We start from the raw sequence: 26,281 nt of genomic DNA, 5'->3' as shown, positions 1-26,281 counted from the left end.
AAAGTTATAGCATCTACAAAATAGGGGATAGATTTATGGCAATTTTATTCTTATTTTTTTTTTTTTTAACTAGTAATGGCGGCAATCAGTGAATTTTTAGCGGGACTGCGACATTGCGGCGGACAAATCGGACACTTTTGACACTTTTTTGGAACCATTGACATTTATACAGAGATCTATGCTATAAAAATGCACTGATTACTGTATAAATGTCACTGGCAGGGAAGCGGTGAACACTAGGGGGCGATTAAGGGGTTGACTGTGTTCCCTCATGTGTGTTTCTAACTGTGGGGGGATGGGACTCACCGGGGGAGGATAGAGATCGCTGTTCCTAATTAGTAGGAACAGACGACCTGCCTCTCCTCTCCTGTCAGAATGTGGATTTGTGTGTTTACATACACACATCCCCATTCTGGCTCTCATGCCCGCGATCGCGGGTGGCCGGCAGTCATCGTGGCTGTTCTGGCTCTTGAGTCCCCCGATAACAATAATAAAAACTTTTTATTATTATTATTATTATTTATTCTTATTAATGCATTATGTTCAATTTGTTTAGATGCAGCATTCATTATTTCGAATAATTCATAACTTTGGATAAATTTGTGGGGCGAGGACGGATCGCTAGAGATGTGAGGCTGCAGCTCGGCGTCCCTCCAGCCGTGATGCAGACGAAGCGCTCACGGAGCGAACGCTAGCCTCCCCCCCCCCTCGCCCCGGCGGATTGCGCGGTGTACGCGGCTGTCGTCCCCCTGTCGCCCCCCTCTCCCCCAGCTTCCTCCCCTGCTCCCGAGATCGAGGGAAGAGAGGAGGGCGGTGGGGGCGGTGCCTCTGCGCTGCGGCTCTCGGAAGCAGCAAAAGTATTAACAGAAGATCACAGCTGAGCCTGGGGCCGGGTATGCCGCCTCACCCCCCCTCCCGGAGATAAAGTAATCAGCTTTCAGGAAGCGATCTCCATCAGAGGTGGTAAATCACTGGAAAAGCTGCTGCAGTTCTTGTAGCAGGAATTGAAGAGTGCAACAGACAAGCAAGTAAGTGGGAACTTAAGCACTGCGGGAAGCATCCAGGAGGTTCAAGGAGCCAGGAAGGGTAAGATTCTGCAAAACGCTAAACCCACGAGGAGGGTAAGTAACCTCCATAATGTGATTTACAGCTGGTTGGATATCTTTACCTGCCCATCTCTGAAAGGACTGGCGCCTCAAATTATGACTTATCTGTAATACCATGTAACTTTAAGCGACTGAAACTATCTCACAAAAATTATCTAGTAAGTGCTAAACATCTGGTCCAAATTGGGACATAACTGAAAGAGGGGCAGATAGGAAGACCGGGGGAGTTAAGGATAAACTCATAAAGATATTGGTGCCCCCCAGTGCCCTCCACATTTGATCATATCCGGGACTACACTTGGGGGTGGAATAGTGGCATGTATCCCCGAGTTTGCGACTGTATCTCCCTATTTCTCTTTTGTGACCGTCTCAAATATAAAGTACAACCAGTAGCAGCAGTAGCCCCCCAAGATTGGAACCCCAGGAAGAAGTACTAAAGTAGTACAAACGGGAAGAAACCTCCTGAGAGGTAGCGAATACACTCTAGAGCGATTAGTGAGGAACCACGTAAACAACAAGAAATCAGTTCCTAACTAACATCATTTTGGGGTAACCCCGGGGGATTCCCTCACCTTCAGGGCCAGTATATTTCATCGGCCTACCCCTTAGGGGTCAGAAGAAACAGGGAAATGAGGGGCAAGTCAACCAGAGGGAATGCGGTAAACCCACCCCGGACTAGCCCTAGTCCAGGTACAATTAGGAGATATATGACGAATGATGGTAGCAAAGAAAGTCCGAGTGAATCAACAGGGGCCACAGCGGCAACAGTGGCGACAGGCACAAAAAAGACACCGGAGCGTGCAGGTAAAACGGCAACAAGAAGACAAACGGCTGAAGGAGACACAAGACCCACAGGTCAAGACATAGAAGAGGAACCATCAGGCGAACCCCAGCAGGGCAGAATGCTTCCCACGAAGGAAGAAATAGCAGAGATGTTCGCTAGGCTGGAGGCCTCAATCAAGGGGGAGATCAATATAGTTCACGACAATATGAGCCATATACTGAAAAGAGTTGAAGAGTCGGAATCCATCGTGGGAACACAGGGAGCCGAAATTCAAAAAATGAAAAACCAAATGGAAGCAATGCAGGTCGAACATAGAAATATCAAATACAGATTGGAGGACCAAGAAAATCGCAACAGAAGAAAGAACCTCCTGATTAGAGGTCTCCCGGAACCACAAGATGGAGTAGAGAACCTCCCGCTTAAAATGGAAGAAATTTTTAACGATTTGATGAACCCAATGGAAGTCGGCCGAAAGCTGAAAGTGGACAGGGTGCACAGATTAAGGAAACCACCTGATGTTAGGGGAAACCCACCACGAGATGTCATCGTGCGATTCCACAATTTTGCGGACAAAGAACAAATAACCTCCAACTTAAAGAGAAACCTCCAGGCTAAATATAAAGACACTAACTTACAAATCTTCCAAGACCTTGCAGCAGAGACTCTCAACAGGAGAAGAATCCAGAAACCCCTCCTGGCGACTTTGAAAGTGCATGGAGTCCAATACTCCTGGGGCTTCCCAGCCTGCTTGATCGGACGCAAAGAAGGCCGAAAGGCCGTGCTAAGATTCCCTGAAGAAACACAAAAATTTTGTGAACATCTAGAAATTCCCCTGGTGGACATTCCGGGTTGGTGGGAGAAAAATACCAACCATGACCCAATAGGGGAAATACTTACTTGGAGACCTGTTTGAAATCTGTAGTATACCTGCAAACAAGGGAAAAGGGAAGAAAGAAAGGGAAAGAAAGAAAAAGAAAGGAAAAAAAAAAAAAAAAGAGGAAAGGGAAAAAAAAAGAAAAAAAAAAAAAGAAAAAAGCCTTAGGAAAAAGGGAGAAAGAAGTAGGAATATGGTAAAACAGATGCTTGTGTATAGATGTACAAATAGTCTACCCAGCGATGATAAAGTGGATCGTGGGGTGGGTGGGGGATGGTGGAGGGGAGGGGACGGGAGGGGGAGGGGGAGAGGCATGAGGGAGGGATAGCCGAGGCTGAAAGCTCCTGTACAAGAAATGGAGTCCTGCGGTCGCGACCAAATCCCGCACCGAGCTCAACCTCTGGGGGACAACCGGGGGGCGGAGTGGTGGTGGAGAGCCACGGTTATAGTTCAAGGGCCAAGTCAAGGCCTGTTATACCCCCAAAAAATTGGCGAAAAGGAAGGGGGAGGGAGGGAGGGTTTTTGCGGGGTTTTGGTGGGTGGGTGGGGGTCGATGGGGGGGGGGGTGAGGGGGGAGGGGAGGGGAGTAGGAGAGAGCCCAACGCAATCCACAATATTAGGAGCCTGCCTTATAGTAAACAGAACATAAACAGAAGAAAGAGACGCCTGCTAACTTAACAACTATCTCTTACAATGTAAGGGGATTGAATGCTTGTGTCAAACGTGCAAACATCTTGGGGGAATTAAAGCTCTTGAAGGCTGAGGTGGTAATGTTGCAAGAGACCCATCTTAGTACCAATAGGAATCAAACCATCTACTCCAGGGAATTCCCAGAATGGTACTATAGTGATTCACCAATTAGGGGAGCAAGAGGAGTGGCCATAGGGTTCGCCAGAGGAACGAGATTCGAACTAGAGGGGAGGCTCTCCGATCCGGAGGGGAGATATCTCTTCCTGAAAGGGAAAATTAACGGATTGAAGTACTCCCTGGCGAACATCTATGGACCAAATAAAAATACTCATAGAACAGTAATGGCCATACTGACCAAATTTGAGACTTCCAAGACGGGGAGAGCAATTGTGGGAGGAGACTTCAACCTTTGTCTTGACCCCAAGAGAGATTGTACGTCCCATGCTCGGGGGAAAGGAGGAATGTGGCCGGAGAAACTTAAAAAAAAAACTTCACCAGCTCCAACTAGTGGATGTCTGGAGGATACAACAGGGAGACATAAGAGACTACACCTTCTATTCCCCCGTGCATGGGACTTACTCAAGACTCGATTTTTTTTTTGGTAGAACACAGGATGCTGGAGGAAATCGCAGGGGCCGCTATTGGTAACATGTCCTTTTCGGACCATGCGCCTGTAAGTCTACATCTAGAGATGGGGGAAACCGGAGCACAGGGCACAGGATGGAGACTAAATGAGGATCTCTTAGCTGATAACGTAATCTTAAAAAGACTAAAGGAGGAATTAGAATGGTTTTTTAAAATTAACATCCCCGGTGAGGTAAATGAGGCCACAATCTGGGAAGCGCATAAAACATATATAAGGGGGATTCTTATGATGATAGGCGGGGAAAGAAATAAGAGAATGAAAAATCAAAGGCTCGCCCTGACCAGAGAGATCTACAAACTAGAGCAACAACATAAAATATCAGGAGGGAGGGAGGTTTGGAGGACCCTACTCCAAAAGAGAGAAGAGCTGAGGACATCCCTGGAACAAGAAACACGCAAAACGTATTACTTGGTCAAAAAAGAGAGGTACATAAATAGCAATAAGCCCGGCAGACACCTGGCAAGGATCCTAAAAAAGAAGAAAACAAGCAACTACATTGAAAGAATTAGGAACAGTTCGGGGGAAATCAAATATAAAACGCAAGATATAGCCAAAACTTTTCAAAAGTTCTATGAGGCATTGTATGCAATAAAAGAGAGTGGCACTCAAGAACAGGTAAAACATAGGCAGGAAGCCAGTAAAATGTTTCTAAAAGAGGCAAATCTAAAAAAAATCACGGAAGAGGACAGTAACATTCTGGATGCCCCCGTGACCCTTCAGGAGGTCAAGAGGGCCATCCAGGATATCCCTAATGGGAAAAGCCCTGGACCGACGGGCTGTCAGCCCTCTATTATAAAAAGCTGCAAGAACCCCTACTCCCAATACTCTGCTCTTATATCAACGGGATCGGGGAAAATTGGGAGATAAGAAAGGAAGCATTAGAAGCGAATATAGCGGTAATAAAGAAGGAAGGGAAGGATGGTACTACATGTTCCGGATATAGACCCATCTCCCTTCTGAACATAGATATAAAGATCTATGCAAAGATCCTTGCAGATAGACTGAAAAGGGTTATAACAGAAGTGATCCACCCTGACCAAGTGGGATTTGTACCAGGGAGGGAAGGGAAAGACAACGGTATAAAAACGTTAATGGTAACTCAGATAATGAGGGACAGGGGAGCCCCAGGTCTACTCCTGTCGATTGATGCTGAAAAAGCATTCGACAAGGTAGACTGGGGCTTCATGTGGAACACTCTGGAGGAATTGGGGATTGGTAACAAAATGATTAAAAAGATCAGGGCCCTATATACTCACCCCACGGCTAGAGTTAAAATTAATGGCACCCTATTTGAGGCCATTGAGTTGAAAAATGGCACCAGACAGGGTTGCCCACTTTCCCCGCTGCTGTTTGTGCTGACTCTGGAACCGCTGTTAGACACAGCCCGGACATCAGCGGTATTAAAATCGGGGAAGACGAATATAAAATAGCAGCCTTCGCAGACGACGTTTTGTTATACGTCACCCGTCCAAGGATCACTCTCCCCAACATACTAGCGACTCTCAGAAAATATGGGCGGCTTTCAAACTTCCGGGTAAACGCGACTAAGTCAGAAGTATTGGAAGTCGTAGAAGAAAAAGGGGGGGATAAGGCCTACCAAAAGAGCATACCTTTTAAATGGTGGGTAAAGGAACTGAGCTATTGGGGGTAAAAATAACATCAACACAGGAAGAAATGTTTCAAGCCAATTTCATGACTCTCCTTAATGAGACTAGAACAGAGCTAAATAGAGTCCCACGGAATAGACTATCATGGGGTGGGAGAATAAATCTACTTAAAATGACGATCTTGCCCAAAATCACATACAAAATTCAAATGCTACCACTGGCAATCACACAGAGCTTTCTGAATAAAATGCACACACTTTTTTTAAAATTCATATGGAGAGGGAAGAAGCCACAAGTAAATTACGCACAATTAGCGAGTAGTAAGAAGAAGGGGGGCTGGGGAGCACCTGACATCAAAAAATACTACACAGCTATAATTTTATCACGTATACCAGATTGGATTAATAATAATAAGAATAAGCAATGGGTGAAAATAGAGAATTTAAGGAGCGGGGTAGATTTGGGGAAAAATATTTGGATACCACCACACGTCAGAAAATTAAACACAAAAACATTTGATATAAAAAAAAACAAAAAAAACCCAAAAAACTTTGGATAAATTTGTATTCGTTACGATCACTAACAGCCAAATTTGAAAGGAAATTCCAATACCTATAATTTAATAGTTAGTTATTATTAGTTGAATGTAAATACTGATTGTACTTAATACAATCCACCCACACAAAAAAAAAATAAAAATGTATTAAATAAATATATATAGTGGAAATGTAGCTGCTGTTTCAAACCAAATGGTGAAGCTTGTGGTAAATTAATCCACTGGAGTGAACTCCATGTGAACAAACAGCGCTTGCTAGAGTGTAATCCAAACAAATTTAGGTTGAGATTTATAGTTCTATATTTATCCTGCAATTGTGTAGATACAGTGCCTTGAAAAAGTATTCATACCCCTTGAAATTTTCCACATTTTGTCATGTTACAACCAAAAACATAAATGCATTTTATTGGGATTTTATGTGATAGACCAACACAAAGTGGCACATAATTGTGAAGTGGAAGGAAAATGATAAATGGTTTTCAGAATTTTTTACAAATAAATATGTGAAAAGTGTGGTGTACATTTGTATTCAGCTTCCTTTACTCTGATACCCCTTAGACCCCATTCACACAGGGACGACTTGTCAGGCGACCTAGTCGCCTGACAAGTCGCCTCCCGTTCTGTACTATGGAGCCGTTCTAAGGGGAGCGACGCAAGTCGCTCCGACTTAGAAAAAGGTTCCTGTACGACTTCAGGGGCGTCTTGGGGCGACTTGCATAGACTTCTATGCAGAAGTCGTTTTGCAAGTCGCCCGGCCATTCGTTTGCAGGTCGCCTCGCTGAGGCGACCGGCAAGTCGTGTTGCCCCTGTGTGAATGGGGTCTAACTAAAATCTAGTGGAATCAATTTGGAAGTCACCTAATTATTAAATAGAGTCCATCTGTGTAATTTAACCACTTGCGGACCGCCCGTCGTCTTTTTACATCAGCTGTTTGAAGTGGAAGTGGCACAATATAAAAAAAATTGGGCTAACTTTACTGTAGTCTTATTTTTTAATTCAAAAAAGTGTATTTTTTTACACTCCAAAGACATGCTGGTAGGTTAATCGGCTTCTGTCTAAATTGGCCCTAGTATATGAATGTGAGTTAGGGACCTTAGATTGTAAGCTCCTTGAGGGTAGGGGCCGATGTGAATGTACAATGTATATGTAAAGAGCTGTCTTTAATAATAATAATAAATATGTACACCCTCAAAAAAGTAAACGTGTCTCAAAATAATTGGATGGCAAGGAGTGCCCTCTAATGGTTGTCACAAATGCAGCCTATCAGATTTGATTTTCTTTTCACAGATTATTGTAAAATACACAGAATTCATGAAGCCAGCTTCCCGGGTGCTTTTCATTTTTAGGCATAAACTGTAAATCAAAGCATATACAGTAATGATACAGTGACACTATGGTTCACAGAATGATTATATTTATTTACTGCACTACTGCCTACACTTATATCCTTCATTAGCTGATTATTAAGCTCTATTTACCTCCCTATCCTTTGTTTTCTTAATAGATCTTCTTTTCTTTTTTTTTTTTTTTTTTTTACAAATTACTGCATTATTCATGTCAGTTACTGTAGGTGGCATCACCGATGTTGGGGCTACTGCAAAGTCTTCCCAAGCTATTGACCTACAGAAGTGTTTGTCATCTTCATAAAATTAAGAATCCCCTTTTTTACAACTCGTATATACCAAGGGCTCTGTTTATAAAAAAAAAAAATTCTCTGTGCCTTCATAAACATCCCCAAAATGTGATTAATAGATTGAATTTCCAATGATGGCCGGCTCTGTCTGATGGCTATAATGCAGTATTTTCCTGAAGTGCTTCAATTGGTAATAGAATGCATTATGTCCACTAGATGGAGCTGACAGTCATAGGAAATAAATGTGTTTAGCAAATGATAGGCATTATTTGTGACAACTGTGTGATATTCACAGAGCAAATTTTTTTGAACTGACCCCCTACTGAATCAGAAAATTAAAAACAGAAAGGATATTTGTGCCATCCTTGTGCATTCATTTTTTTTCTTGATCTTGTGAACAAAGGGAAACAGACCCTTGTTAGGTCTACGGGCATCTGTTTACATTCAAAAACTGAATACATAAACCTTTCCTTTTTTTTCTTTCTGGACCTATATGGACTCAGTCAGATGTAAAACAGACCCACACCCATTTACCTTCGCCTGCCCATAGACTAAAGCCTCGTACACATGATCAGATTTTCCGTAGACAAAACGTCAGACTTTTGTCCGATGGGCGTGTGTCCTGTGAACTTGTCTTGCATACAAACGGCACACAATTGTCGGACAACAAACACGAACGTAGTGACGTAATATGTGGCTTTTCAGCTCCTTAGCGCCGCCCTTTGGGCACCTTCTTGTGTTTGGTGAGCATTGATTCCGAGCATGTGTGTTTGTACTTTGGACTTTTGTCTGACGGACTTGTGTACACACGATCAGAAAATCTGACAACAGACCGCTGTCCACGGAAAATTTATGAGCCTGCCATCCAACATTTGTCCGTGGAAAATCCGACAACAATTATCCGATGGAGAGTACAAACGGACGGATTTTAGGCCAACAGTCTGTCATCACACAATTCCCGGCGGAAAATCTGATCGTGTGTACGAGGCTTTACATTGAGTTTTTGATCAGATCCACCAGAAAAACTGAAAGGCAGATCTGATCACACCACTTGTGAAAGGACCCTTTTTTCACATGGGCAGCTGGGAAGGGGGGGATATAAACGGGCGACAGAGCTGTGGTTTTACTGCCCCCAGCCGGCGCCACCCACTCAAATGGCAACATTCCAACCTGACAGGGCTGTGCACATTCTGCAGCCGCCAAGCTTTGCATAGTGGCTTTTGTCAGGCAGCGCCGCCTGTCAAAATTGCCTATTGAGTTCAATGGAAGTTCAGTTCAATGGGAGCGCTCTGCAACTGCAAGCCAAATGCTCAGCTTGCTGTTGCGGTTTGGATTTTTCACTTCAAAATCCCCCTTGGGATAAAAAAAAAAAATGCAGGCATTCAGAAGACAGTAGGATTGCCTCCTGAATGCCTTCCAGCCACTACTATACCACCCTACTCAAATTAGCATTATTATTTAAAAACATAATCAGCTTGAACTGTTATTCTGAGTTTAATTTAACAATCAGAACTACCCTTATAGCTCTCAGAATAACCCCCAAAGGTACATGTACAGCCGGCAGCAATAACTGCACTCTCCAGTGCAGTATATATACAAGTCTACTAGAGGAACTGTTTATGAAAATCTGTTAAATTAGGCATTTTGCTTCATATGATTTCACCACCTGTAATGTAGAGAAACCAAGAACCTAATAGTACCCTAAATCGAATAATGACATTAGGATCACATCTTCTGTGGGATGATTGGGCCTTGGGGTTGTTAGAAGTTATTCAGTCTTCATGCTGTCACCTCTGGTGCACCTCCAGGTCTCACTGCTTTTTGGTTTTCTTTCTGGGTTCTTTCACACTGCAAACTCCTTTCCAGGGACAATAAACCTGCATCTGCATTCTCTTTAGGCGGCCTGATTAGAGAAGGTCCATCTTCTAGAACTAGTGGCTAAACTCTATGAACATGTTTGGTTTGAGGCACAGACTCTTTTCTCCTGACTCTTGTTACTGACTTCATACGCTGTGACCTTTGCTTCTTTGTCATCCCCTGGCACTGAAGATACACTTGTGCTGCATACCCTGGCAGAAATGGTGAAATTTTGGCACGGATATTGAAAATATGACTGACCATGCCAAAAACTGTATTTTATGTAAGTAAAGTGATCAAATGAAGCCATTTTTTAAAGGTTAATTGCCCACATCTGTGGCTTTTAAATTGCAATTAACGTCTGTGTATAAATAGTCAATTAATTTGTTAGCTCTCACGCAAATGCACTGAGCAGGCTAGATACTGAGCCATCGGGAGCAGAAAATAACTGTCAAAAGACCTGCATAACAAGGTAATAGAACTTTATAAAAATGGAAAGGGATATAAAAAGATATCCAAAGCCTTGAACATGACAGAAGTGAAAAATTCAGGTAGGCCAAGAAAGATTCCAGCCACAACTGCCAAAAGAATTGTTCAAGATACAAAGAAAAACCCACAGGTAAGCTCAGAAGAAATCCATGTTATGGAAAAAGATGGTGTGGTTGTTTCAAGGAGCAAAATCTGATGATACTTGAACAAAAATGAGCTGTCAGAAAGAAGCCTTTACTGCACCAAAAAAGCTTGGTTACTATATGCCCGACAACACCTTTATACGTCTCACAGCTTCTGGCACACTAATCTGGAGTGACAAGTCCAAAATAGAGCTTTACATTCTCAACCATAAGCACTATGTTTGGAGAGGAAAAATACCATCCCCACTGTGAAGCATAGTGGTGGCTCGCTAATGTTTTGCATTCTTCGGCACAAAAGCTGCACATGGGATGCTTTTAGACTTTCCAGCATGCACGTGACCCTCAGCCAGTGTTTTTAAACTCCAGTCCTCAAGGCGCCCCAACGGGTCATGTTTTCAGGATTTCCCTCAGATGAAACGGCTGCGGTAATTACTAAGGCAGTGAAACTGATCAAATCACCTTTGCACAAAATAATGGAAAGCCTGAAAACATGACCTGTTGGGGCACCTTGAGGACTGGAGTTGAGAAACACTGCCCTAAGGATGGGGCCAAGTTTACCCTCCAGTGGTTACAGCAAAAAAAGGTGAAGTTTCTCGAGTGGCCATCACGTCTCCTGACCTTAATATCTTCGAGACACTCTGGGGGGATCTCAAACATGCGATTCATGCAAGATGACCAAAGACTTTACATGACCTGGAGGCATCTTGCCAAGACAAATGGCGCCGCTGCATCACCTGCACGAATTCGGGGCCTCGTAGACAACTATTACAAAAGACTGCACCCTGTCATTGATGCTAAAGGGGATGCAGACTTTGGAACAGGGGACATTTCATTTGTTTACTTCTTGCCATGTTTTGTTTTATGATTGTGCCATTCTGATATCACCTACAGTTGAATAGGAATCCCATTAAGAATAAAAGAAATGTGTTTTGCCTGCACACTCATGTTTTCTTTAAAACTGGTACATACTGTATATTACCAGTTCTCCAAGGGCATGCAAACATCTGAGCACAACGGTATCTAGCTGTTTACAACCCCTCCCCTATGTCAAACTTATAACAAAGTTTAGTGGTTCTGACAATTACTGGATTGTTAAACCACCAGCTATCCAAAGCCTACTCCTGTGAGATCCGATCACTCTTCCAAGGCTCTATAATCCACTGCATACATTCCTGGAGGCTCTCAAGTACCAGCATATAAAACAGTCTTTAAAAGGTGGGTCCTGATACAGTGCAAAAATATGCAGCTGTGTGGTACCCATGGTTCACACATTTTCTCCCAGCTGGAATGGATTGTAGTCTGTTTGGCATTCATTTAGGGCTAGATCGCGCCTTTCTACTTTTCTGCTTCTTTCCTGTTTTTTTTTCTTCTGATACTGATTGGCCTTTTATTTGGTAATTTTCACTACCTGACTGCTACCTATATTGAGATCTTGTTTATCAAGCCACTGCGTATCTACAGTTTCTCTGTATTTTATTCCTGCATGTTGTAGAACAATCTGATGCCGGATAATAACTTTATACGCGTAACGTGTTCATCTAATTACCTTTGTTCTTTGCACAAATCTTTCAGTGCTACATCTTTGATAATTCCATGAGTTTTTTGCATTCTGTGCTATGTTACTGCACAAAATCAATAAAAATGTATTGACCCATAAAATGTGGGTCCTTAAAGTGAAGAATGGTGCTGGAGAGGCTAAAGACCCTGAGATAGTCCTCCTACAAATGCATTATACCAGGATTGGAAAACACATCCAACAGTGATTTCACATTTTCAATCCTTGATACATTTAATAAACTATCAGGAAAATGAAAGTGTATGTAAATCAAAGATCTCTTCACCCTCTCTGTTTGTCCTGGTACCATTGTCCCCAGTACAAAAAGTGATAAGAAATTCCACATTTTCTGTTGACAACCATCTACTGTATCTAACTATACTGGTCTTTGGTAAAGTCTGCTTTTCTTACTTCCTGCTGTGACTCTGAAAAAAAAGTGAAATTAAATTTTCTATACAGAAAGCATGAAAAAAAAAGCAACAGGGGTCTTAATCATTCACTGCCATGTCCAAAAATTGGCTTTATATACACTTTAAATTTTATGGTGGAAAAAGATTTAAAAAGCTAAACTTATAATGAATAGAACTGTTCTCCAGGAATCTTTTTAGTGCATGCAGTCTTCTGGGTACTTTTTGAATCACCAAGGTGTAAAAGAAAAGAAATATACAGCAATATTAAAGCTGGACTTCACCCTAACTTCACCCACTTTATGTCCTCCTCTGCCCCTTCCTCTACCACATTTAGCAAACTAAATTTTTTTGGGGGGAGTGGGTACCTAGTATTGACAGGTACCCACTTCCACTTCCCCTCGGAGTGCTAGGTAATCTGAGCAGAAGTTCCTTCCCCCTCACTTTGCCCACAGCCTTCTGGAACACGTCACAGGTCCCCGAGGGCTGGGGGACTATTCACAGGGCAAAGCTCACACATGTGCCATGGAAGGCGGCTGTGAGCCGGAAGGAGTCACAGCCAGCTTCCTATTGTAAACATCCTGGTGCCGGGAAGCTAAAGACCCCACCCAGGTGAGGACCGTGCTGAATCCCTGGACAGGTAAGTGTTCTTTTGTCAAAAGTCAGCAGCTACAGTATGACTTTAATGTTATTAGGCTATTTTTTCCAGATAAAATGTTATTCTTTATACAGAGTAGAGTGTATCATGAAAATACTGCAGGCTCACAGAAAGTTTTCCGATCACGTGACAGCCAATCACAACAGCCTCGTGGCTATAAAACCCGCCTCCCAGCATAACAAACCCCTTAAAGGGCTGGCAGCAGCTGGGGCCAACGGGTTAAAGCATGACATGTTTGGTATCTATTTACTTGGTGTAACATCAACTTTTATATTTTACCAAACAATCGGGTATTATATTTTGTTTTTGCACTTTAAAACTCATTCAATTGTATTTCCAAAAAAATTGCGTTTGAAAAACTGCTGTGCAAATATTATGTGACATAAAAATATGCAACATCCACCATTTTATTCTCCAGTGCCTTCAATTAAAAAGACGTTCGAAGTAGTTTTCTAGCAAGCAAAATAATGATTTCTGCTTGTAGAAGCGTCAGGCTTGGGAAGCATGTGGTTAATTGAACAAGCTGAAGTTAGAAGCTAATTGGCCTCCATGCATAGCTGCACCAGATTTTGCACTCTCCAGTTTTAGTAAATCAATCTCATGGGGGGTGGCTGGCTGGGAGGGGGCCCCCCCCCCCAAGAAAATTGAGCACCAACTGCCACTGATAAAAACATTCTCCAAGCAGCTTATGTAATGGCAATTTACTTATTGTGTTGATATCGTAGCTAACAACAAAGCACAGCAGAAAACAATATAAAAGTATACAGTATGTGTACATGTCATTGTGTATTGTGTATTTGGGAACAGTAATTCTGCTCTCCTGATTGTTAGGGAGATTTTTTTCAGATCGCATTCAGACGCCCATAAAGACTCATTACACATCTCACGATTCCTCTTCTGTCACTGGAGAAATTATAATTCATAGCTTACTAAATAAATGACATGATAATAGTAATTTTACGGATATAAATAGCTGTGTAAGAAAAATGGCATGTCATCATCACTGAAAAGAGAACTGTCAATGCAGCTGTCTTCAAACTTTCTTTTTCCTGCAAAAGAGCTAGTCTAAACAGAAAGCTGAGAAGACGTATTAATCATATCATTATACCAGAGACAAGCAGTTTTCAGTGGGGCAGTACATTTCATTTTTATTTTTATTTCCCTCTCAGTCACTGTTTGGGGCATAAAGCTGGCCATATGCTATGCAAATTTCATCCAGTTACTGGTAAACCAGGCAAAATTTACTCCATGGATGGCAGAGCCGGGACAAGGTTATCCAGTGCCCGGGGCAAAGATGCCAAACTGCACCCCCCCTTTCCTTAGGGTCAGGGCTCCCCCATCCCTGCAATAAACCGATGCACCCAGGGCAGCCTCCCCTCCTGCCCACCCCTTGTCCCTGCCCTGTCACCACCCTCCCACCTTCGATTGAACAATCAAAGGAGCTGGAGGGAACATATTTGGATGAACAGCGGGTGCTTTCAATCAGATGCAGCTGTTCAGGTAGTATGACAGCTGTTTGTAGGCAGGTGCAGACTATACTCCCTACTGCAAGTAGCCCTCAACCGGAGCAGCAATGCATAATGGGAAGGAAATTGTGATGCACTTGGCTCCTCTATGATTTTCTGCAATCACAAGAAGATAGCTGTCTGATTGGACGCTGGCACCCCATGTGACTCCCGCGGCCGTCTTGGAACAGGTCGAGTCTATTTAAGACTCTGGGCTTCCGGGTTTGGTGCTTTATGGAAGTGTCTAGTGTAGGGACAAGATCTCAGTCTGACATGGACAGTGCTTAGTGCTAAGGAAAGGTTCCAGAGGAGAAGGGACAGTGCATGGACTATGTCTACCTCACTACAAGCAAGCCTCCCACTTGGGTGTGGACTGGCCAAGCCACGTTCCGCTCTTTGTTGTCTGCATTTTCAAGTCTTTGGACTGCTGTCACTGTTCACAAGTATGCCTATTCACTGGGCCTGAATAAGGCAGGCCATACACAGAACTAATTTTTTTCCTGCAACCACAGACAGTGTTGACATGGGAATCCCTCCCACCAAGCCATTGTATTATCCCAGCGGGAGAAGCTGTCCCGGCTAGAAGACAGTGATTGTTGCTAGCGGCTATAATGTAAAATCTGGCAGGTTGGTTGGTTGTACCCAAGTTGATAGATCGATCCACTTGGACACATTCAGCCTGCCCATACTTGGTTCCAACTGTCTATGGCCGGCCTTTGTTGTGTTTGAACCTTTTCTACAATATACTTTTTTGCCTGACTTGGAATTGGTGGGTTTACTATCCGCCACACCACGCTGCACCTTGCTCACACGGCGGTGCCAGCTGTCAGATTACAATGGCTGCAGCGGGAGATTCATCCATCTGCACTATATAGCATTGATGGAGGAATCTGTTAGATTTCTTTTGATTAGCCCGCAGTCTGATCTAAGAAAAATCCAGTTGTGGATGGCCAGCTTTTTGGGTATATACATGCTGACGCTTATAAGACAATTCAAATCAGCACCCTGTTTCCAGGTAAGGTAACATGTGAAAACCTGAAAATTAGGTTTAATGTTGATAAATGTAAAGTTATGCACTTGGGGGCTAAGAATATGCATGTATCTTACATACTAGGGGGAGTACAACTGGGGGAATCCATAGTGGAGAAGCATCTGGGGGTTTCGGTAGATCATAAGCTTAATAATAGCATGCAATGCCAAGCTATGGTTTCCAAAGCGAGCAAAGTCCTTTCTTGTATTAAGAGAAGTATGGACTCCAGAGAGAGGGTTATAAGAGTTATAATTTTGCCCCTATACAAATCATTAGTAAGATCTCATCTGGAATATGCAGTTCAGTTTTGGGCACCAGTTCACAAAAAGGATATCGGGGAACTGGAGAAAGTGCAGAGAAGAGCAACCAAACTGATAAGAGGCATGGAGGAGCTCAGCTATGAGGAAAGATTAGAGGAACTGAATGTATTCTCTCTTGAGAAAGGTGTACAAAGTCTTACTGTTAATTTTCTTTAAAAAGTAGCCACGACCTAAGAAGAAAAGCCTGTCCCCTGACAACATGCTATAGGGAAGGACCCTTGCTCTCTTGCGCGGAAGCAGTGATTTCTGTGCAGAGGTTCATGCTCCCTGCTGAGTCAGACCTATAGCTCTGCAATCAACAAAGCTCATGTTCTCTGGTTGGAGAGCATTCGTTTTCTATCAGAAAGGAGCATGCTGGGCTTTTGCAGAGAGACTTCTGCTTCCACAAAGAAAGCAATGGTCCTAATCTACAGTATGCTGCCAAGGAAAAGGCTTTTCTACATGGGCTGTGGCTGCTTTACAAAGAAAACAGCTCTAACACTTTGCACACTTTTCTTATGCAGCTGGAATGTATTTGGTTGATTTAAACTGACAGTTTAGTTGTTTTTCTTCCAACGAATTAGGGTTTGTGTACATGAATAAGTGTATCTTGGTTTCCATATCAGTTTTAGATGCTTGAGAGATCAGTATATTCCCCTGCAGTTGATCTCTTTCTTCATTACAACTAACCTTGCATCAAGCTGCTTCAGGCTACTTTTGCATGTCCATTGACATTAGAAGCATGTCCCCAAGCCTTACTCCCTGATTTTCTGAAGGGTATATTTATTATTAAGGCTTAAAGTGTATTTACACTTTTGCAGCCAAATTGAGATAACGCCTACTTTATATTTGTTACATGTCCCCATTCGCATACAAAACTTAACCACTTCCCTACCCGGTCATTGTCATATGACGTCCTCGGCCGCGATGTCCGACGGGCACTCGCGATCGCTCATTACAGAGCAGAACCGTGGATCTGTGTGTAAACACACAGATCCATGTCCTGTCAGGGGAGAGGAGAGACAGATCATGTGTTCCTAGTATATAGAAACACCGATTGGTCTCCTCTCCAAGTCAGTCCCCTCCCCCTACAGTTAGAATCGCTCCCTAGGTAACACATTTAACCCCTTGATCGCCCCCTAGTGTTAACTCCTTCCCTGCCAATGACATTTTCACAGTAATCAGTGCATTTTTTTAGCACTGATCGCTGTATAAATGTCAATGGTCCCAAAATAGTGTCAAAAGTGTCCGATCTGTCTGCTGCAATGTCACAGTCACAAAAAAAATCACAGATCACCGCCATTACTAGTGAAAAAAAATAATAATAAAAATGCCATAAATCTATCCCCTATTTTGTAGGCACTATAACTTTTGCGCAAACCATTCAATATACGGTTATTGTGATTTTTTCTTACCAAAAATATGTAGAAGAATACATATCGGCCTAAACTGAGAAAAAATTGTTGTTTTTTTTTTTTAAATTGGGATATTTATTATAGCAAAAAGTAAAAAATATTGTATTTTTTTTTTCAAACTTGTCGCTCTTCTTTTGTTTATAGTGCAAAAAATTAAAAAATGCAGAGGTGATCAAATACCACCAAAAGAAATCTCTATTTGTGGGGAAAAAAGTGATACAAATTCAAAAAAGTCAGATTCAAAATCGTTTGGGTACAGTGTTGCATGACCGTGCAATTGTCATTCAAAATGTTACAGCTCTGAAAACTGGAAATTGGCCTGAGCAGGAAGAAGGTGAAAATGCCCTGTATTCAAGTGGTTAAAAGAATATTTAAAAATTGCAGCTTACTTTTTTTAGATGCTCTTTTCTGGACCGTCTAGTAAGGAAAAATCCTAGGTACTTCTCTTTGTGTATGAGGGGGATGGGCAGCTGTGTTTGCCATAATAAACCCTGTCTGTACTGTGCATGTAGCTCTTCATTATCAGTTGTAACTAGATTTGAACACTGTCTGTTCTAACAAAGGGTTAAAGGTGTAGAAGCCGTGCTTTTTTTTTTTTTTGTACATAATGAGGACAGGCTTGGGACAGGCTCATTCTGACATTGTTCAATAAACCTTGCAGTCAGCCATGACCCTTTGTCCTGAGAAACATCTTTATAGGTAAAAAATATTACATTTTCCTTAGACCCAGTTCACACAGGGGTGACCTGTCAGGCGACTTAGCCACCTGTACAGGGCATTAGATTGGATATGTAGTTCAGAAACCTTTCTGTGATTTGCTGGTAAATTTTTCATTTGATCATCTATATTTTTATCATTTGTCTATATTTTTAGATATGGAGGATAATGTTTTTTTTAATGGTGTGCAAAGCAATTAACTTGACGCTTGCTTTTATTATCTAATGTTCTCTAGAAATATAGCAGCAAGACAAGACCATCATATTCTGCCTATTTTTATAAATCACTGTTATTTCATGTTTAATTATGAATTACTTTCTATAAAATGGTACTAGCTAATACATTGTATGTTTTATGTACAGCTCCCACCTCTTGTACAATTGATTCCTGATGTCCAGAAGCCACTCAATCAGCAGACCTGGTACCATGGCGCTATTCCACGGACTGAAGTCCAGGGACTATTATTAAACAAAGGTGACTTCCTTGTTCGAGAGAGTCAAGGGAAGCAAGAATATGTTCTCTCTGTGCTTTGGGATGGACAGCCGAGACATTTCATCATTCAATGTGTAGATGTAAGCAACTATACTTATATAACCTCCAATATTCCACCTGCTATTCTATTTATCAGTGGGGTCTTGCCCTTAGTAAGGTATACAACGAGCAAGAAAAATATGTAGTATAGCCTACTATAGCCTACTGTATACAATTGTATGTTATTTTTAAAACAGGCAGTGCTAAACCCCCCAAAAAACTTGTGATAAATGTTAACACATTTTTTATGCAGAATTGGGAAAATATGCATACCCAGGCAGCGCTAACAAAAAAAAAAACACCAATACAAATGTAAATATAAATAACATCAAATAAGTGGGATTTTGTAGGCACCAGGTAAGTCATTTTACACAGACATATCAGCAATAAAAAATATATAAATGACATTTTATTGAACATAGACAAGGTTTAAAAAATTATGCTGGCTGTGCATAATATAACAACATAGAAAATAAGGGGTCACTCAGCACTTATAATCCCTACATGTTTCGCCCATTGGGGCTTCTTCAGGGGATATGTGTTGAGGGACCAAGCTGGATATATCTCTAAGTAGAATAAACATACAGTTAGAAACCATCAACAATAGTAACTTGAATTATATAATCAAGAAGAAAAAAAGAGATGTTATAGTGACTGTCCATAGCTAGTTAGTGTAACTGCCAACTGATAAATAATTACCTGTTATAAAGATGCAACCAGGAATAGGAAAACGGACATTGCGCTGTACAGGAAAGGGTTTGGCCTGGGTGGGCCCAAATAGGGGCCGTAGGGTCGTGTCTGCCATATAAAGGAATAATGGCCCCCTTCCCTCCCCCCGCCCCTCCCTTCCTCCCCTCCCCCCCCCCCTTTTCTTCCTTCACTTTTTCACATTCTTTTCTTTTTTCACCATCCCATTCACATTATTCCTTTATATGGCAGACACGACCCTACGGCCCCTATTTGGGCCCACCCAGGCCAAACCCTTTTCTGTACAGCGCAATGTCCATTTTCCTATTCCTGGTTGCATCTTTATAACAGGTATAACAGGTTGTTGATGGTTTCTAACTGTATGTTTATTCTACTTAGAGATATATTCAGCTTGGTCCCTCAACACATATCCCATGAGGAAGACCCAATGGGCGAAACATGTAGGGATTATAAGTGCTGAGTGACCCCTTATGTTCAATAAAATGTAATTTATATATTTTTTATTGCTGTGATGTCTGTTTAAAATTACTTAACTGGCGCCTACAAAATGCCACCAAATTTTCTCTCTGTTTGCACATGTTATTCAGGGATGGTGGCGCCCTCCTTCTGCCATTGTCACCTCTCCATACCAACCAGCAAACATCAAATAAGTGAATCTAAAAATATGAGACAAAATCAAAGGATCAAATAAATATAATGTCCATTTCACCATCCTTAAAAAAATTATAATAAAAAGTCCCACTGATGTGCTTGAATAATTAAATCAAACCACACAGTGCTCCACTCCAAATAAAAAAGTGCAACGGCGCTTCAGCTAGAGAAAGTGAGAAAGATCCTCAGTACACCCCTTTGGACAACATAAACTCACCAGAGCATAGATGTAATGTGCTTAAATCACATAAAGTTAATTCAACCACTCCTTTGGAGAAGAGAAAAAAGGTGACAGGGGAGAGACCTCCAGCTGATTGACAGCTTTAACTCTGTTCCTGTGTGCTGTGTAGAGGGGGGTGTCTCTTCTCACCAATCAGCTTTCAGAGCTCTCCTCACTGAGCTCTGCAGAGTGTAACTTCAGCTCCCGCCCCCTTTTTCTGAACTCTCAGACAAGCTTTATAATTCAGCATTTTGCACAGATGTACAGAAGGGAGGGCTGCAGTCTGCAGATAAATAGGTAATAGGTGATTTGTTTCATTTCTGTGTATCACCTGAGGCCAGTCACTTCACAGGTTATATATATATAAGGGTTTATAACCACTTTAACAGTCAGTGGAAAAGGTCCCCCCTTACATTGGTGGTCAGTGACGAGCCCTCTTACACCAGGGGGGTCAGAAGAGAAGAGACTTCTTTGATTGGTTGTCAGTGAAATGCTCTCTTATGCTGGTGGTCAGTGGAGAAGAGCCGTCTTATATATGTGTATAGGTGGTCAACGTAGAAGGGCCTTCTTAGATTGGTGGTCAATAGGAAGAATGTGCATCTACCTACTAAAAATATTATTGGTGTCAATGGTGACTTATCGGAGAGGAACAAACTATTTATTGCAGTGATCTCCAAACTGCGGCCCTTTGCTTTTATCCATATATCAATATTTCATTCAATATTTCATTTTCAACTTAATCTTTCTAAAACTGAGCTTGTTATATTTCCTCCTTCACAGTCCCCCTCCTGTGACTTCACCATTAATATCAACAACACAACCATTGGTCCCTCCACACATGCCAGTGTGCTGGGTGTAATCCTTGACTCTGACCTCTCCTTCAGCCCCCATATCCAATCACTGGTTAAATCCTGCCGCCTCAACCTCCGCAACATCTCCAGAATTCGACCCTCCCTGACTAATGACACCACAAAGCAACTTATTCACTCCTTGATTATTTCCCGCCTTGACTACTGCAACTCTCTCCTTAATGGCCTACCCTTAAGCAGGCTATCCCCCCTTCAGTCTATTATGAATGCTGCTGCTAGACTAATACACCTCACTAACCGATCCGTGACTGCTGCTCCTCTCTGCCAATCCCTTCACTGGCTTCCTCTACCCCACCGTGTAAAATTCAAAATGCTAACCATAACATACAAGACCATTCACAACATCACCCCCATCTACATCACCAACCTCATCTGCAGATATCGCCCAAATCGCACCCTCCGCTCCTCCCAGGACCTCTTGCTCTCTAGCTCCCTTGTTACCTCCTCCCATGCTCGCCTTCAGGACTTCTCCAGAGCCTCTCCCATCCTCTGGAATTCCCTCCCCCAGTATGTCCGATCAACCCCTACCCTGTCCACCTTTAGGAGATTCCTGAAAACTCATTTATTCAGGGAAGCCTAACCCACACCCACATAACTGCCCCTGAGCCACCCCCATCAAATCATTCTTTGTAGCTATTACCTTTTGTACCACCACCCCCTCCCTTTAGAATGTAAGCTCTACGAGCAGGGCCCTCCTGTACCTTTTGTATTGAACTGTACTGTAATTGTGTTGTCCCCCTTATACATTGTAAAGCGCTGCGTAAACAGTTGGCGCTATATAAATCTGGTATAATAATAATAATTTCATCCTCAATGGGGCATAATGCCCTCCGCTGACACCAATGAAGGGGCACATTTTCTCCCATTGACACCAACAATGGGACACAGTTTCTTCCAGTGACACTAACGATGGGGCGTGATTATTCCCACCTAATGACACCAACGATGGAGCACAATTCCTCTCACTGACTCCAAAGATGTGGCACTGTTTATTCCCACTGATGCCAGGATAGTTTCTACTTTTAATGTCCACAGTCCAGTCCCCCTAAAGTCTGAAGGACAATAAGCCGGCCCCCTTGTTTAGAAAGTTTGGAGACCAATAGTTTATTGCTCAGGAAACCTGTAACAATCTCTGGAGTAACCCTGGTCATGAAAGGATGCTGGATTTTATTATACCAAGTTCTGAGTATTCCATCCCTAATCAGCCATAGTCAGATAAGAGGTGATTTTAGATCTGTGGAAAAAAAAAATTGAAGTCTGCAATCAGATTCTGAGAATCGCTGATTAGACATATGCACTGCTGAAAAATTTGTTCGTTTTCATTTTCGTTTTATTCGTATTTTGCTTTTTTCAGAAATTCAAAAAAAAAATTGAAAATTTGGAAATTTGAAAATTTGGAAATTTGAAAATTCGGAATCCAGAAATTTGGAAATTCTAAATTTGAAAATTTGAAATATGAAAATTCGAATTTCAAAAATCCGAAAATTCGCAAATCCGAAAATAAGAAAGGAAAATCCGAAAATTCTACAGAACGAAAATCCAAAAATCCAAAAAATTGAAATAATAACTAACTAACTAATAATAACTATTAAATCATAGGTATTGGAATTTCCTTTCAAATTTTGCTGTTAGTGAACGTAACGAATAATAATTTATCTGAAGTTACGAATTATCCGAAATAAGGAATGCCGCATCTAAACAAATGGAACAGAACAAAATAATGATAAATAATAATAGTAATACATTTTTATTATTATTATTTATTATTATTAATTCATTATGTTCCATATGTTTAGATACGGCATTCGTTATTATGGATAATTCGTAACAAATTCGTATTCGTTACGTTCACGAACAGCAAATATGAAAGGAAATTCCAATACCTAGAATTTAATAGTTAGTAATAGTTAAATTATTATTAGTTAGTTATTATTTCAGATTTTTGAATTTTCGGGTTTTTGAATTTTTCAGATTTTCGTTCTTATTCGTTCTTATTTTCGGATTTTCGTTCGTTTGAATTTTTGGATTTTCATTCTTAGATTTCCAGATTTTCGAATTTCCCAATTTTCGAAAATTTAGAATTTTTGGATTTTTGCATTTCCGAATTTCGAATTTCTGAAATTTAGAATTTCCGAGTATTCGGAAAAAAACGTAAATTCGAAAATTTGGATTTTTCCGAATTAACGAATTTGTCTAAATTTGGTCTATCGTTGAATATTCCACAGCAATATGAAATATTACACTGTTCTTCTACATACAGTATAATGTAAGGATATTATCTTTTATCAGCTTCCTTGTTTTTCTTTTGGGAATATTACTAACTAAATAAAACACATTGAGACCTCCCAATGACGTTTGATATATATATATTTTTATTTTTTTTTCTAAGAACATGTACAGGCTGGAAGGTGAAGGCTTCTCAACCATTCCTTTGCTGATTGACTATTTTCTGAAGACCAAACAAATGGTCACCAAGAAGAGTGGTGTTATCCTTATGAAAGCCATTGTAAAGGTAGGATCTGTCTTTTTATCTCTTTTCACAAACAAAAGAGATTATCCGTATTTGTATTGTAAGCATGAATACAAAATGTAGCAAACTTTGTTTTTTTCATGTAACAAAAATGTCAACTTTGTAGACAGAGTCCATACATTAGGGTGAAACTCCACTATTGTTGGTAGTAGTAAACAGGCCATTCCTAGGTCATTTATATGGGTTTTTTGGCAAATTTATACATAATCTTACCTGCTTCTGTTCTGTATATATTGAGATAGGCACTCTGGCACTCCTGTGCATGTCTAGTACAGATCACTAATTTTTTTCATTCAGTCCGGCAGGGCTGAACGAAAAAGAACTGACAGCTCAGGAGGAGCCAATGTACTAACCATGCTATGTTAGTACAGAGATCTCCCCTGCTGTGCTATTGTGTTCTGACAGGGGGACGGCCCCCCGCTAAAACACTCCGCCATTGGCTGAGAGCGCTGATCAGGAGCCGGTCGGCAGACCTGTATTGGTCATGCCCCTTCAACAGAAGCCAGTCGACATTCGACCCATGTGTACTAGGCTTAGAGTGGATCTTCACTCCATCAGAGCACCGCAAATCAAAATTACTGATGAATTAATTTATTATATTGGAAGCAAGCTCCATCATCCAACCATGTCTCAATGCTTTGCTTTGCTTAAGTAAGGGCAGATGATTCATATAGCACTTCCTGGAATCCATCTTCCCTTAGCTCAGGTATGCAGGCAGGAGAGTGTGCTTAGCTGAGAAAACCCTTTCTCCTCTCCTCCCTTCCTAAAGACTCCTGGGATGTATGACATCATTTCCACAAAGTGCAATGCATCCGGAAAGTTTTCACAGCTCTTCACTTTTTCCAAATTTGTTATGTTACAGCCTTATTCCAAAATGGATTAAATTCATTATTTTCCTCAAAATTCTGCAAGCAATACCCCATAATGACAATGTGAAAAAAGTTTGTTTGAAATCTTTGCAAATATATTAAAAATAAAAATAAAAAAAATACCATGTACATAATTATTCTTTGCGATGACACTCAACATTGAGCTCAGGTGCATCCTGTTTCCACTAATCATCCTTGATTGGACATTATTTGGAAAGGCACTCACCTGTCTATATGAGGTCCTACAGTTAACAGTGCATGTCATAGCACAAACCAAGCCATGAAGTCCAAGGAATTGTCTGTAGACCTCCGAGATAGGATTGTATCGAGGCACAGAACTGAGGAAGGGTACTGAAAAACTTCTACATGCATTGAAGGTCCCAATGAGCAAAGTGCCCTCCATCATAGGTAAATGGAAGAAGTTTGGAGTCACCAAGACTCTTCCTAGAGCGGGTCGCCTGGCCAAACTGAGCGATTAGAGGAGAAGGGCCTCAGTCGGGGAGGTGATCAAGAACCCAATGGTCACTCTGACAGAACGGTTCTCTGTGGAGAGAGGAGAACCTTCCAGAAGAACAACTATCTCTGCAGCACTCCACCAATCAGGCCTGTATGGTAGAGTGGCCAGACAGAAGCACATGACAGCCCGTTTGAAGTTTGCCAATAGACATCTAAAAGGACTCTGACCATGAGAAAAAAAATTCTCTGGTCTGATGACACAATGATTACACTTTTTGGTCTGAATGGCAAGCATCATGTCTGGAGGAAACCAGGCACCGCTCATCACCTGGCCAATACCATCCCTACAGTGAAGCATGGTGGAGGCAGCATCATACTGTGGGGATGTTTTTCAGCAGCAGGAACTGGGAGACTAGTCAGGATCGAGGGAAAGATGAATGCAGAGATATCCTTAATGAAAACCTGTTGCAGAGCGCTCTAGACCTCAGACTGGGGTGAAGGTTCACCTTCCAACAGGACAACGACCCTAAGCACACAACCAAGATAACAAAGGAGTGGCTACTGGACAACTCTATGAATGTCCTTGAGTGTTCCAGCCAGAGCCCAGACTTGAACCCGGTTGAACATCTCTGGAGAGATCTGAAAATGGCTGTGCACCAACGCTCCTCATCTAACCTGATGGAACTTAAAAGGTCTTGCAAAGAAGAATGGGAGAAACTGCCTGAAAATAGGTGTGCGAAGGTTGTATTATAATACTCAAAAAGACTTGAGGCTGTAATTGGTGCCAAAGGTGCTTCAACAAAGTATTGAGCAAAGGCTCTGAACACTTATGTACATGTGATTTTTTTTGTTTTTGTTTTTTATTTTTAATAAATTTGCTAAGATTTTAAACAAACGTCTTTCACATTGTCATCATGGGATATGGTTTGAAGAATTTTGAGGAAAATAATTAACTTAATCTATTTTGGGATAAGGCTGTAACATAAAATGTGGAAAAAGTGAAGCGCTGTGATTATTTTCCTGATGCACTGTAACTAAAGAAATGTAAACAAAGTTTAAAACAAGTAAATATGATATGCTTTCCTATCTATTTACAAATACTAGCAGCATGAGGATTAAAAATAATCAATGTTGATTGGGAGAGTGAAGTCCCACTTTAAGATAAGTGCTAAATTTGTGGTTCACACCTTACTATAACCATATATTCACTTTCAATGATTACATTCCAGTCCAAGTGTTCTTAGAAAGACGGTCTTTATGTACTATGTTGCCAGCTAGCATAAAGCCTTGCTATAAAACCAGTTAGCTGATAAAAAAAGAAAACTGCATACTATTACCAAAGTGCATCCATAGAACGGTTGAGAATTGTAAATCATGGCAGTACCAGTATTGGGTCATATTCACATGCCTGAAAAACAAAAACTCCTGCCCAGTTATGCATGCAAGCACCTTTGCCCCAGGATATCAGCCTTAAAG

At 41.5% G+C, this 26,281-nt stretch overlaps 1 protein-coding gene across 1 annotated transcript in view; it reads left to right on the top strand.

Annotated features, from left to right (window-relative positions):
* FES (FES proto-oncogene, tyrosine kinase) overlaps window positions 1–26,281 on the top strand; it is a 235,336-nt gene that overhangs the window by 150,590 nt on the left and 58,465 nt on the right. The window contains exons 11-12 of the mRNA XM_073618513.1: window positions 18,334–18,543; window positions 23,340–23,462. Of these exons, the coding sequence (XP_073474614.1) occupies window positions 18,334–18,543; window positions 23,340–23,462 (333 nt within the window). The remainder of the gene's footprint in view (window positions 1–18,333; window positions 18,544–23,339; window positions 23,463–26,281) is intronic.

The sequence above is a fragment of the Aquarana catesbeiana genome, linkage group LG03 (genome assembly GCF_042186555.1).
Source record: "Aquarana catesbeiana isolate 2022-GZ linkage group LG03, ASM4218655v1, whole genome shotgun sequence".
In the NCBI taxonomy this organism is placed as follows: Eukaryota; Metazoa; Chordata; class Amphibia; order Anura; family Ranidae; genus Aquarana; species Aquarana catesbeiana.
The sequence above is the reverse complement of the archived record's forward strand: the minus strand, read 5'-3'. Positions and strand labels throughout refer to the sequence as shown.